Source organism: Anoplolepis gracilipes, unplaced genomic scaffold, assembly GCF_047496725.1.
Source record: "Anoplolepis gracilipes unplaced genomic scaffold, ASM4749672v1 Contig29, whole genome shotgun sequence".
Classification (NCBI taxonomy): Eukaryota; Metazoa; Arthropoda; class Insecta; order Hymenoptera; family Formicidae; genus Anoplolepis; species Anoplolepis gracilipes.
This window is the reverse complement of record NW_027328676.1, coordinates 88,765-103,609: the sequence shown is the minus strand read 5'-3', so window position 1 is coordinate 103,609 and position 14,845 is coordinate 88,765. Positions and strand designations below refer to the sequence as shown.

The 14,845-nt window shown below is 43.1% G+C and overlaps 1 protein-coding gene across 1 annotated transcript; it reads right to left on the bottom strand.

Annotated features, from left to right (window-relative positions):
* Positions 1–1,776: 1,776 nt before the first annotated feature.
* LOC140675971 (uncharacterized) lies at positions 1,777–2,553 on the bottom strand. The gene has a single exon (XM_072910560.1). It carries the CDS (start codon positions 2,551–2,553, stop codon positions 1,777–1,779), a length of 777 nt encoding a protein of 258 aa, XP_072766661.1.
* Positions 2,554–14,845: the final 12,292 nt, after the last annotated feature.

Genomic DNA, 14,845 nt, shown 5'->3' with positions numbered 1-14,845 from the left:
ACCTAACCTAACCTAACCTAACCTAACCTAACCTAACCTAACCTAACCTAACCTAACCTAACCTAACCTAACCTAACCTAACCTAACCTAACCTAACCTAACCTAACCTAACCTAACCTAACCTAACCTAACCTAACCTAACCTAACCTAACCTAACCTAACCTAACCTAACCTAACCTAACCTAACCTAACCTAACCTAACCTAACCTAACCTAACCTAACCTAACCTAACCTAACCTAACCTAACCTAACCTAACCTAACCTAACCTAACCTAACCTAACCTAACCTAACCTAACCTAACCTAACCTAACCTAACCTAACCTAACCTAACCTAACCTAACCTAACCTAACCTAACCTAACCTAACCTAACCTAACCTAACCTAACCTAACCTAACCTAACCTAACCTAACCTAACCTAACCTAACCTAACCTAACCTAACCTAACCTAACCTAACCTAACCTAACCTAACCTAACCTAACCTAACCTAACCTAACCTAACCTAACCTAACCTAACCTAACCTAACCTAACCTAACCTAACCTAACCTAACCTAACCTAACCTAACCTAACCTAACCTAACCTAACCTAACCTAACCTAACCTAACCTAACCTAACCTAACCTAACCTAACCTAACCTAACCTAACCTAACCTAACCTAACCTAACCTAACCTAACCTAACCTAACCTAACCTAACCTAACCTAACCTAACCTAACCTAACCTAACCTAACCTAACCTAACCTAACCTAACCTAACCTAACCTAACCTAACCTAACCTAACCTAACCTAACCTAACCTAACCTAACCTAACCTAACCTAACCTAACCTAACCTAACCTAACCTAACCTAACCTAACCTAACCTAACCTAACCTAACCTAACCTAACCTAACCTAACCTAACCTAACCTAACCTAACCTAACCTAACCTAGGTTAGGTTAGGTTAGGTTAAACCTAACCTAGGTTAGGTTAGGTTAAACCTAACCTAACCTAACCTTTTTTTTTTTTTTTTTTTTTTTTTTTTACCATGCGGAGGGAGGAGAGAATGCGTTTAGGCACACCCCCGGGTCCTCCCGGGGGTAGTGTTGGACTCACCCGGCCCGTCGGCGCAAGCGCCCGGCCGGTCCTACCAACTAAACTCTCCCCCCCGGGGGCGGGTGTTGAGACCCGCCCACTGCAGGTAAGTCCTGCTATCTTCTCCATGTGTCCGGGCCACGGGTACGCGCGAGCATTCTTCCGCGACCCGGACGGAAGCTAGGCTTATCCAGCCATCTCTGTGTTAGATACTTCTGTTTGATAATCCTGTTCTTCGACTGGAGGCCCTCCCTCGGGGACCGGGGATAACTTATTGGGGACCTGGGATGGCATGGGAGGTTCTATGTTCCAGTCCTTGGTATTATAACCCAGCGAACATATGGTTCTGCAGGTCCTTTATTTGTGAGGCGATGGTGCGTGAAGTTGGAAGCTGAAGTTTCCGTCAAGCCTTCGTCTCTTTCTATATCATGAACCTGCTAGAATAAAAACTAAGAATCTAGGGCACCGTTATTATTATTATTTTGTTACTATACTCTTATAGGTAATATACACTCTGCTATTCATTCCATTCTAAGAATTTTTTTACTCTGTGGGCATCAGAAATGTCCTGTACTTTAAATGATTTAGAGTACTGCTGATGCCCATTGATTAACTTAACTCCAATTCTATTTTTAAATTTTTTTTTTTTAATTCTAGCATTATCTTCGTTTAAATATTGGTAAGATGAATGGAAATTTTCCCATTAGTCTATTTCACTGTCCAGTTGGGCCATCTCCTCTTGAGTATCAGGCGGAAATGTGAGATACGGATCGGGCAGGATTCCCTCACGAGCACGTTCCTCCTCCTCCTTGATACACATCACGCTATTGGCGAAGGAAGAGACCGCGTTCCAGTCTCTCTCACCCCTCAGCATAGCATGCACAATCCCCCGAAGGGACAAATCAGGACCAACAATTTCCACAAGTTCTCTCCTGTTTATTTCCCAACGGGAACATATACGCCAGGTGTGATCCGCCGTGTCTAAGACTGCTCCACCACAACTGGTACACCTAGGATTATCTAACTTCCTTATCTTATACAGGAACGCGGAAAAACAGCCGTGACCAGTAAGAAGTTGCGTTAGATGGAAAGAGACCCGGCCGTGGCCTCTGTCCAACCAACAGTCGAATTCGGGTATCACCGCTTCGATGGTTATCCGCCCCCAATTTCCCCTCCGACTGAGGTGGTCCAGCCATTCTTCTCTGAGCGTGAGCATCTCCTCCGTTCTAATGGCTCTGGTTCTTTGTGCTGTTAATTGTTTTTTTCTGCGCAACCTGGAGCTTTCGTCGTATATTCTACGTCTCGCGTCCGCCAGAAGAATTAACGGGGGAAGCCTAGCCAGTAGAAGAGCCGCGTCCAATGCTACCGTTTTATAGGCCGATATTACCCGGATCGCGATGCGTTTCCACGCTCGATTTAAATTCCTCTGGTGTTCTTTCGATCTTCTAAGAGCGCTACACCATATCGGAGCACCGTACATACCCACTGTTACGTCCCGCCGCTGTCACCAGTTGTTACGTCCTCTGCGTTCGCGAGCGAGGTGCGGTTACGATGGTTGGTGTACGCGGATCGCGGTGGCCGAGCGGTAAACCTGTCACGATCAGCGTAGCGGTGCACCGGAAACTAGAGGTCGGGACGTAATAGATAATAGGGAGGATGTGAAGTGAGTAGACAATGAATGCAGATTGTTTACGTATACTGATTTTTATGTATTTATCATTATTTTATAATAAACATATATGTACAGTTATATTATATTTTTCAAGACGATTAGACAATTAAATCACGGACGGTTATCAGGAGGCGAATTGATAGGTGCTTCAGCGGACGACAGGATGCATACTCGCCCGAAGAAAGCCTGGGAGGAAATGATCCTCGGTTGCGTAATCCCGAAGTCTATCAACGGCGGGGGCACGGGCCACGGACGGTATTCGATAGGCGGTAAGGGCCTATGTGAGGAAGCGACGACCCTGCTACTGGATGCCGGTGGAGTGACGGCGTCGTGTAGCTGGTCGGGGGTTGATGACTCCGATGTATGGGTTCCCGGTGGAGGGTAAGTGAAATACCCGACGGATGCTGGGCTCTGACTACCTGGTGGCGACGCAGCTGTTCGGACCGTCAGGTAGGAGCCGCCTTGGTATAGTGACCGGATGAGGCGCTTCAATTGGTGAGCACGCCCTGCTCGACGTGACCGACCCATGACGCAGCTAAGAAGGTAAGCGAAATCATAATCGACGCCATAGTTGAATACGCGGAGGGGTATAGACTGGGGTTAGTAATAGTAACGCGAGTGATGAAAAGGAAAAAAAAAAAACATACGCGTTAAAGTAAATTGGTAAACGAGTTGACTTGACCTTATCTGACGGGTTGCGGGGACAGGGTGAGCCTTAATGAGTTTACTTTAATTTAATATTTATTCTATATTTTAGATCAAGAAGAGCGATCGGAGGAATTGTGAGAGACGCCCTGACAGAGGCGCGGTTCGTGGACTGAGAGGAGGCAGATCGCCCTGACAGAGGCGCGCTGCACGCTAGGAGGCGGAATGCCCTGAAAGAGGCGCTCCTCGGAGAAGAGAGTCGTTCGCCCTGAGAGAGGCGTGCGACCTAGAGAGGGGTAGTCCGGCTCTGAAGGAGGCGCACTACGAAGGATGAAGGCAGAGCCGCCCTGAATGAGGCGCACTGCTAGAAGGGACGTAGAATCGCCCTGAAAGAGGCACACTACGTAGGAAGGATGTAGGTCGCCCTGGAGGAGGCGCCCTACGGTGTAGGTAAGAATGGTTATCGCTCTCTGTCTAATGACATTCCCTATGAAGACGTCCGAATAAAATATTAATCTCTTCGATTATAAGTTACAGATATCTGAGGCTCTGGGTATGTCAAGGCGGACGTCGCGGACCTTGCCACTGGTGAGCGGATAAGGGAAAAGAAAAGAAAAAAAAAAGAAAGAAAGAAAAGAGAAAAAAAAAAATATATAGGAAGAAGCTATAGGGAATACAAGAACGCCCTGGAGGAGGCGCGCGTCGCCGCAGGATGAAAGAGAGAGCCCGAAGTAGGCTTGAAGGAAGGATGACCTCGTCAGATAAGTAGCACTAATTTGCCCGATAATTTCAATATTAAAATTAGAATAGAAAGCTTGTCTTTATATTTACAGGTATAGACGCGAGAGGTTAACGGCGAGAAGAATTGACACCGAAAAGATGACCGACGCCCGGAATGGACAGGGGCCGCGAACTGACACAAGTATGTATATTTCGAGTAATTACACGTAAACAATATGATTAATGATTACACGAATATATCTTAATAATTACGACAACGTACTCACTTCACTAAATTGTTATGTGTTACAGGAACCACTGGGAAGCACACTGTAACGCGGGTGTACACAAGAATGTGGATCTACAATATTAGTATTACAACATTAGTTAATAGAACTTTCCTTCGACTATGATTTCACGCACAGACTGGTTTCGGACGCGTAAACGATATTATAGATAGGCGGCATTAACAATTGCATGGAGATGAAAAGATAATACGCTTATATTGTTGATAGAAGTAATTCACTGCAAACGAAAATTTAGATAAAATATCTTTAAAAGTGATAGATAGAATTCGATATGTATTGTGAGCGCCGTGGAAATCGATAAAGAGAAAGGAAATATAATAGTAACAGTGGATACAAATAATCAAGAATAGATTTATACGACAGTAAACGTAAGAACTGAAGGCTAATTAATAGTATTCGCGATATGCTAGTCTCGAAGTCTCTCTGAATTAATGATTTTGTGTGAATAATACCGTAATGAACTAGAAACCACTGATTCGAAGATATAATATTAATTACACTGCGCGAAAACTTGCGAGAGCGTATGTATGATTGAATGTTATAAGGATAACCGATTATTAAATCGTATAAATGACTGTCTGTACGTACAATGAATTTACTGGGTACTGTATGAATCGAGTATTGACTGCTGATCGAATACTGATTATGCGAAAACTGAATGGTCGGAACGAACCGTACAACAGATTTTACTGTCGGGCGAAAGCCGAATACTAAATATGATCTGAACTGTCTAATGATCTGAACTGTCTAGGCGAGAACTGAATACTCTGATTTTTGAGCACACGGTGCTCCCGTTTATATACCCGTGGTCGCTGAGGGCTCCCACCTTCTGAATTATAGCGCGCGCAACGTGGTCCGATCCTGGTCATGCTTGTTTGTCACGGGTATCACGAGCCGGGCAATAGTAAGCGGTCACGGTGTTTGTCTGAAATTTTCACGTGATCCGGCGGTTCCTGAATGTTCTAGAAGCTTCGGGACTAGCATTATAATATAATATCTATATCGTTATTTCTAGATATATCGCAATTATTACTAGCGTTACGATAACTTATCTGATTAATTACTTATCGCCGCATTGTATTATAGCGTTGTACTTAAATAATCGTAGAGATACGAGAGCATTACGCTAATTAACTTATTAATTAACAATTATCTATGATGTCGCATAATGTTATTCGTGGATTACAAGATCTAAATTAGTCTACAGACGTTAAACTCGCTATTATATAACTATATGTATGTATGTATATCATTATAACTAGTAGTAAAGGTTTATATATTTATATATATGTAATAATGGTATAAATGCACATGTAATATGCCGTGATATATTTACAATGGATGGATGAGGAGTGTGTAAGTGTGTATAAATGCATAAATTTAAGACAAGTTTATATTGTGAGAGGTTGAGTGTGTAATTTAAGTGATACGCTTGGAATATGTATGAATTAGTTATAAGATCCGAAACTATTGCGTTACCATGTATATGATACATTGATTATGTGTATGTTAATATATGAATATGCCTGTAATAAGTTTATAATAGGTTTATTGAGAGTGCTTTATTTGTGCGTACTAATGGGTCATTATGTATATAAATTATTTATAGAGTGTGTGTATTTGCGTGTTACTGGGTGGATAATATGTCTATAATAGTCAGATACTGATTAAACATTGTGTAGATGATAAGTTTATAACGCGCGTATTTTTGTATCACCGGGTATATTAAGTGACTATTGTTATATAATTTTATGGTGTGTTTGTTAAGGAGCGTGTATCTATGTAATTATTTCTGGGTGTTCATTATGCGTTTATACTTGGTTTATGTAGTGTATGATGTGTGTATTATCGTACCACCGTATATATAGGTATGGTCATTTTGTTTATTATGCATATGTATATTGTAATTATCATTCATCCTCAATAAAATGATAACGAAGTTTTGAGAATACGTTCAAGTTATTTCAGACACCTTGTATAAGTAAGAGTTAATTAAGTAATTGTATATATTGAGTGTGACTATTTAACTTTAGTTATCTTCCAGAGCTTTATTCGTTTTAAACTCTTTATGGGATATTTATATTGTTTTCACTATAATATATATATATATATATATGTATTATGAGTGGTTCATTTTAATTATTATTGGTTTTAATTGATTACTTAAATATTGTCTGAGCCTCGAGGAGTTCTTGTCAGGTCATTATAATTTGCCTTTAAAACATCTGTGGATTATGATATCTGCAGCGAGTCGCATATATATATATATATATGTATATGTGCATGCACCAAGTTATCTCCATGGTTGATATATGAAATAATTATAAATGATAGCTGACCGGATTTTTATTGGCAAACCAAATTGGATTCATGGTAAGGAATTATTATGCAGAAGATGGGTTTGATCGAATCTTTTATTATTGTTAAAATTTGGATTTAATGAAATCACTGCGCTGCGGTGGAATATGAGTAAAATTGACAAGTTATTATATTTGGGTGACAGAATCGTTAGACATGTACGTTATTGTGGTATTAATTCGGCTTTGGGATATAAAACTGCATTTAATAGTGAAGGCATAATTATATATTGGAGGTGCGGATTAAAATAAATAAATTATTAAAGTTGAAAATATGAGGTGTTCCTGAAGCAAAATGGGTCTATAACAATGTGCGCTTAACTTTTTATGGCGGGGCTGTAGCCCTATAAGTTGCTATCTTTTTTGGTTCCTTATGAGTCAAGGCGCCAGGAAATAATTAATTAAGGTCACTGGGCGGGTTTTTTATGTGATGTTTAAATCGTTAAAAATTGGGTGCTTTTCGATGTTGCGACAACTTTTGATATATTGAGAAAAGTGATTTAGACTGTGCATAGGAAGTTGCAATTGCACATACGAGTTACTTGGCTTGCTCAGTTTTAATAATTAATGAAAGTTCATATACAGGGTGTCCCGAAAGTACCGATCGGAGTTTATTATATGAAGCTTATGGAATTTAACCAAATGAATCGGTCGGTTGTTAAACACTATTTTATACTAATGTTTGGATAATATGACAATGTTAGTTTATATACCGGGTGTCAATTTATTAAGGTGAACATGTATCGGGAGTTGTATTTCCGCTCATTCGCAGTTACGATCTCTTTCCTTGAGTGATTTTAGCTTGTTATATAGATTTACTTTATATTTTTGTTATACCGGGTGGTGGTTAATTCTCGATGCGTGTGTCTATGGTGATGTGTACGTGTATGTTTGTGTTTAGTAAGAGTGATGACGACGAGGTGGAGTGAACATTGGTTTATATTATCGCTATTACTTAATTTACGTTATTCTATTGACGCATACTTAATATTATGTTTCCTTTTTATTTTTCAGATACTGCAACTAGAGTGACAAAACTAAATGGGTAATTATAATAAAATTAAGATGTTCGACCGACTTGGTGGGTCGTTTCTCTTCTCTTTTTCAGGTGCTGAGGAGGCGGACCAGAAGGTGATATACCGGGTGGCCGGAAAATAGGTGAGAATTTTCATTGGACAATTAATTAATTATTTTCCTTCATTTTTAGGTAGGTGATAGGGGAGAACCAGTGATGGGGATAAAACAGGAAAAAAAAAGGAAGAAAAAGAAAAAAAAAGGAAAAGGATGTTTTAGCCGGAAACATAATAAAAGGTATTTATCGGCTTAATCTATTTTTGATAATAACTATATATATATATATGTATATATAAAAAGAAAAGGAAAGTAAAAGAATTTTATAGGTGCTTAACGCTTACTATGTCTACTTAACAGGTGACGTATGGAGTCAACGGACGGCGACTGGTGTCAAGCGGAGGCGCTGGACGTGACACCCCCCTCCTTAAAAGTGGAGCAGCGTGAAATGATGCGACGGTGAGCTCGTTGAACTCGGCTTACGGTGCGGTTGATAGACGGTTGATCTTTCGTTCCAAGTGCAAGTAGGCTTCTCGCAGGTTGGCGATCTCTGAAGATATGGCGGGAGTCCTCTCCTTGGAAGAGTGGTGAATCGTCATCGTATCCGTGGATTCATGAGAGATGTCCTTCTGGATTCGGTGATCTATCATTGGGCGCGATAATGGAGAATTGCTGAGTGTCTTGGCAGGTGTTTCCTGTTTGGTTGGTTTTTGAGAGTTGGCACTATCATCAGTCATTAACATATCATCATTTGTTAATATGTTTTTATTTTTCAGGCTCGAGTTTCGATAGCTTAACTTTCTTGCTAGGCTTTTCAAGATGATAAATAAGGTGAGTATTATAATTCCACCAATAACTGTTGTTGTTACCGAGACCTCCACGATGTATACAGGGCTCGAGTGGTCTGGTCGTCCTGGAGAGTCGTCTGTGCTTGGATTCTGTACGTCCGAGTGCTCGTGAATCTCGTTTAACTCGTCGATATGTTGACCCCATGGTAGCGTTCTTGATTGGAGGCCTTGAGGATCGATAGCAGACACTTTCAACTCTGGAGTGAATACGTACCATTTGTTTCTCATTTTGTACATTGCCGTAGCAAGCGGATCGCATTCAATTTCTGTGCCTTCGCCAGATATAACGCGTGTTCTTGGCTTTAGGTACATGGGCTTCCCGTCTATTATTACTGGGAGCTCCTGGAAACAGCTTTCCGTGGCCCTGATCCGTGCAGGTACAGGAGTACATCGAAATACTTGTACAGCTTCCCCTCGTACGCGCGCTGAGTATCCTGGTGTTTTTGTGACGGCGTACGCAAATGATGGAGGGTCTTGGTGAGCCATGGCGGTCAAGGCGTGTAATTTTGTTACTTCCGTGAGGCATTTCCTCATGACAAGGTCTTCGTAGGTATTTTCTACGCTCAGGTCTGTCTTTGTGTTACTCTTGTACGAAAAGTACGAGTGGTGAGATCGGTGCACCTTATTTACGGATGGTTGATTCTTTACGTAAGAGTCGTTGATTTCCCGTATTACTAGTCGGGGGTTTTCGGTCTGTATCACAGTGGCGTTGCAGACGTCGTGACGCGCTCGAGCAAACGCGAGCAGGTTGGTGTTTTCTACCGTTAAGGCGTATGCCGTGGGACGTCCCGTAATTTGTAGTCTTTTGGCAATTCCTCTATACAAGACGGTATGCCGTAGTTGAGTGCATCCTCCGTGAACAAAGGGGGACCAGAAATTATGAAAGCCCTCTTCGTCGGTGCATTCAAAGGTCGATGTATGTGCAACTAGCACCACTAGGTAAGAATATCTTGGTTTCCATCGTGTCGATCTTGACAATGGTCCGTTTGAACGTTATGTGCAAGTACACGTTTATGACGCGTTTTGTTTTCAGGTCGTCTGATGGCAGGTTGTGGGCGCTGACGGTTTCGGTCGGCGGAATAGTGCGGCTATTCACGCGGTTGGCGGAAAGGCCGTCAAGGGTCTGGTTCCCGAATTGCAGTTTCCCTTGTGCGTGTATGTGCATGCATACAGGAGCAGATACAGATAAGTAATGTCGTTTATTGCTGGTAGGTGTTGTAGATTCCCTCGTGGTGTGGTCCGTGTGGCTGATCACGTAGTCTATCTCTATGCGGCAGCTTAGTACGTCCGCTGTGGTGAGTCTGGGCTTCGCGAGGATCTCCACGCTCACATCTCGGGTGATTGGAAGCTTCCCGTGTAATCGACAGGCGTTGTTATCGAGCAGCGAGATTGTGGTCCCGTTGTCGCACGGCGTGTTGCAGTCGTAGCCTACGAGGGCGTTGCAGTCCTGGGTTGCCAGATACGCTAGGAAGACGATCAGTGAGGCCATTGTGAACTCTATGTTGATTCTGCTTAAGAGAAAAATGTAGAACAGTACGTTCCGGTCTGAACCAGAAAATGGAGAAGATAACTGAGTAATCCAATCTGAAACAGAAGAAAGGTAGTCATCCTGGTTCGCCGTAGTGGGCTTTCCGTAGTCTATTGACGTGCACTATTCGCGTTGATTTATTAATTTGAATTCGCACGTTTTCGTGGTCGAGGATTTCGATAATGCGTTACGGGCCGTGATATTCTTTTCCGAATTTATCTGTTTTACTCTCGTTTAATAGAAAGACGTTATCGTTTGCGTTGAAAGTCGTCGGGTTTACGCGTTTGTCGTAGTAATTTTTGGAGCGCTCTTTAGCCCTAATGAGATTAGCTCTAGCGACTTCCTGTATATCACAGATTTTTTCGAACAGGTTTGTTAAGTAGGAGTGATATGTTTCAGGATCTTCTTCGGGGTTGTGTCCCGATGGAACTCTGGCGACACGTCCGAAGATCAATTCGTGAGGTGTGTACCCGGTACCTTCGTGTACTGAGGTATTATACGAAAAACTGGCACGCTCAATGAGGTCGTCCCATGCTTCTTCCTTATTGACGAAGCACTTCAGGTATTCCATTAGAACGAGGTGCGACCTTTCGAGTGACCCATTAGATTGTGGATGGTGAGCAGTCGTTCGGAAGTGTTGGATACGGAACTTTTTGGTTACGCTTTTCATGAGTACACCGGTAAAGTTCGTCCCTTGGTCGGTGAGTATGCTTCGGGGGCATCCAAAACGACAGATAAAATAGTGGATAAAGGCGTTCGCCGTGGTTTCGCCTCTAGCGTCTGGTAGTGGTGCGTATACTGAGTATTTTGTGAGGAGATCTTGCATCGTTAGAACGTATGAGTTGCCGCTAGGAGTGGTTCTGAGTGGTCCTACTATGTCGAGAGCCACTTTGTCGAAGGCGCGTCCAGGTGTGTCGGTCAATATCATTGGTTGTCGAGTCTTCCTTCTGACTAGTTTCATAGATTGACACGTTCGACAATTCCTGATGTAGTTTAATATATCGCCTTTCATTTTGTTCCATGTAAACCTTTGTTTAATTCGCTGGTACGTCTTCGTGACGCCCTTGTGTCCACCGACGGCAGATTCGTGATTTTCGCGGATTATCGCTGTACGGTCCTCTACCGGAGGGGTGACGGTTGGTCCATGACATATGCTGATGGTGACGGGCCTTTCGGAGAGTATCGCTTGCAGTGTCTGTAAGACTCGATCCCATGGTATCGTGTCGAGGCTGGGTGTCTCTCGTATGCTAACAGTATGTAGTTGTAATTCCGTCATCACGTCGAGGGTTGATCTGAAACATTCCTTTAAGATTTCTTCGTCCAATAATGTTGTTCTTTTCTCTTTTGCAGGTAGTACTATAATGTGTCGTCCCGCGTCTATGGATGGATAGACTCGCGCTCTTCCGAGCATTAAGTCGTCTAGCGGAGGTAGGTATCCATCTTGCTGTAATTCCATAGCTCCTTTATCGAAGGGGTGTTTATCAACGGTGACCAGTATGATTGTGTTATCGTTGCAATTCAGTAATGGTATGTTGCGTTTTTTTATACGGCATCTTGTGCTATGGGTGGTTATTAATTCTGGTCTCATTTGCAGAGTTTCTTCTTCGGGAAGAATTTCCAAGGTATCGAATTCCTTATCGCTGTTGTCGTCAACAGTGGTTTCGTCCGGCGGTTCTGTCACGGGGTCGGGTGGAGGTTCTGGGGGTATAGAAGGTAAGTGTGATATTGTTTTTCCTCGTGACTGAAATTGCGCTACGTTATCGACGCGTTCATTGTTCGTCTGTTCGTCAAGGAGGTCCAAGAGTCCTTTCGTAATTAACGGTGGTGATTGTTGGTTATTCGTGAAACGTGGGGAAGGTGAAGGATGGGAAGACGTGGGGGGAGGTGGACCGGATGATAGAGGTTTACTGTCGAATATTTCCTCAGAAGAGTCGGAAGCTACAACATACGGCCGTGAGGTGATTATTTCACTCTCGACCGTAGACCTTCTGGTAGGTACTTTCCGACGCCTTTCATCATCAGAACTGTCATCGTCAGTGCTTGTAATTAGGTCTCGTACTTTCTGAGGGAGACGTATGCGTTTTTTTTCGATCGGGAGAATGGAAACAGTAGCGGTTATAGGATTTCTGGACAGGGCATCGGCATTTTTGTTCGTGACACCTGTCTTGTATGCGACTGTATATTCGTATTCTTCGAGTTTCAGGCGCCATCGCATAAGGCGAGAGGTCGGGTCCTTCACTCGGTTTAACCAGGCGAGCGGTTGGTGATCCGTCACGAGCGTAAACTTGCGCCCGTAGAGGTAAGGTCTGAAGTGTCCGACGCAATAAATTATGGCTAGCAGCTCTTTCTCTGTTGTCGAGTAGTTCCTTTCGGCTGAATTGAGTACTCTGGACGTATACGCGATTGGCAAGTCTTGGCCGATTGTTCCTTGGCTTAGGACTCCAGCGATAGCGTAGTCAGATGCGTCCGTGGTGAGCAGGAATTCTCGCGTGAAATCCGGGAATTGCAGTACCGGTTCTTCGCAGAGTCGTCTTCGAAGAGTCTCAAAAGCGTGTTGTGTATTTTCGTTCCATGAGAAGGTACTGTTTTTCTTCAGGAGGTCCGACATTGGTTTAGCTATTCCTGAAAAATCGGGGATGAAGCGGCGGTAGTAGCCTGATAAGCCTAGAAATTGTCGTACGTTTTTCAGACTCCTTGGAACTGGAAAGTCTTTAACAGCTGAGACTTTCTGGGGGTCAGGGCGTACGCCAGTATCTGTAATTACGTGCCCGAGATAGACGACTTCATGTCGCAAAAACTCACATTTATCTGGTTGTAAAGTGAGATTGGCGGTTTTTAAACGTTTCATTAATTTATCCATTTTAATGTCATGTTCCCGTAACGAGCTTGCGTATATCACTATGTCGTCCATGTACACCAAAAGTTCTATACCTTGCAGTCCGGTCAATATTTGGTCCATTAATCGTTGGAAAGTGGCCGGTGCGTTTCTGAGTCCGAATGGCATCCTGGAGAATTGGTAATGGCCATGTGGTGTAGAGAAAGCTGTTTTGTGCGCATCCTTGGGATCCATTGGGATTTGATGGAACCCACTGGCGAGGTCGAGGACGGAGAAATATTTCGCACTGCCCAACTGGTCGAGGATATCGCTGATATTTGGCAGAGGGTAGGCGTCTCCTAGCGTTTTTTCGTTGAGCCTTCTGTAATCGATGACCATTCGCCATCTCTTGTTTCCAGTTGAGTCCGGTTTCTTCGGAACGATCCAGACGGGGGAACTGTACGGTGAAGTGGATGGTGTCACTATATTTTTCTGAAGGAGCTCGTTGACCTGTTTATTTATTTCTTCTCGATGTATTGGCGGAAATCTATACTGCTTCGTGTGTATAGGTATCTCGTCCGAAGTGATTATTTTATGGGTGATTGTTGAAGTTTGGTCCAGATATTCTCCTGGTACGTAGAATCTGTCATTGTGTCGTTTTATTAGTTCAAAAATATTCTCTTTTTCTAGGTCGTTAAGATGATCGAGGCGCAAGAGTCGTATTATTTGAGTAATTCTGTCCGGTGTAGAGTCTTCCTTATGATTGTGTTCGCGCTGGGTGAGTATCTCGGGTGAGTTCCTTAAGTTTTTCCAATGTATCTTCTCGTTTACCATATTAACTATTTGCATTTTGTGTATGTCGTTGTATTTCGCAAGATTAGATGCACGCTGGTCGATGAGAGTGAAATGATGTATATTATTATTTGTTTCAGGTTGCTTATTTGTAGCTACGCACAAAGGGGGTGAGTCATCCGCTTTTGCGGGGTTTAGAGGAAAGTAAGGAAGAGCAATTATAGAAGATTGACCGCCTGGGCCGAGACCAGAGGAAGGGGTTCGCACCGACGCGAGAGCGGCATCGTCGTTCGCCGGCGGAGATAAGGATCCCCTTTCTGTGTAAGTAATGTGAGAATGATTTGTGATAATAGTATTAGAATCAAGGGACGTGTGCGTAGAAACGATTGTAGCTTGAAGTGTTGCATTTTTTGTAGAAAGGGATGGGGGATAATCGGGAGAGGTATTGGGATGTCGACCTAGGTCGACGCCGCACCTTGGTGCGACAAGGGGAAGGCAGTGCTCCTGCCCGTAGAGATGATAGTCGGGATCGACGTTTTGTGTTGGTGTATTAAGAAGAGGAAGAGAGGGGGTAAATGTATTTTGGTTTTGTAGCGTATTTTGTTTGTTAAATGATGAGTTTGATTGTTTGTTGTTTTCAATGTGTATCTTGGTCTTTGTGTTATTGTGTAGTTTGTTTGGTTGTTTATTTTTGCATGTAGTAAAATTATCTTGACTCGTTGCAGGTGCAGTGCGTGCTTCTTGGGTGCGAAGGCTTTTGCTCGCTTGAATTTTGACGGGACTATTGCCCGATGGGCTAGAGGGTTGCCTCAGAGGCTCCCTGGAAGGGGGGTCCTGTGATATTTTTGTTACTTCTGTTAGCGTAACGGTAGGTATTATAATTTCTACTTCTTCGTCTAATGTATTCGTGATGCCGATATATGCCTTGTCGTTGATACACGTGACAAGTGCATCTCCGGCGAAGACCGCGTCGCGGGCGCGTATCGGGGCGAGATAACCCGTTTTAATTTCCGGAT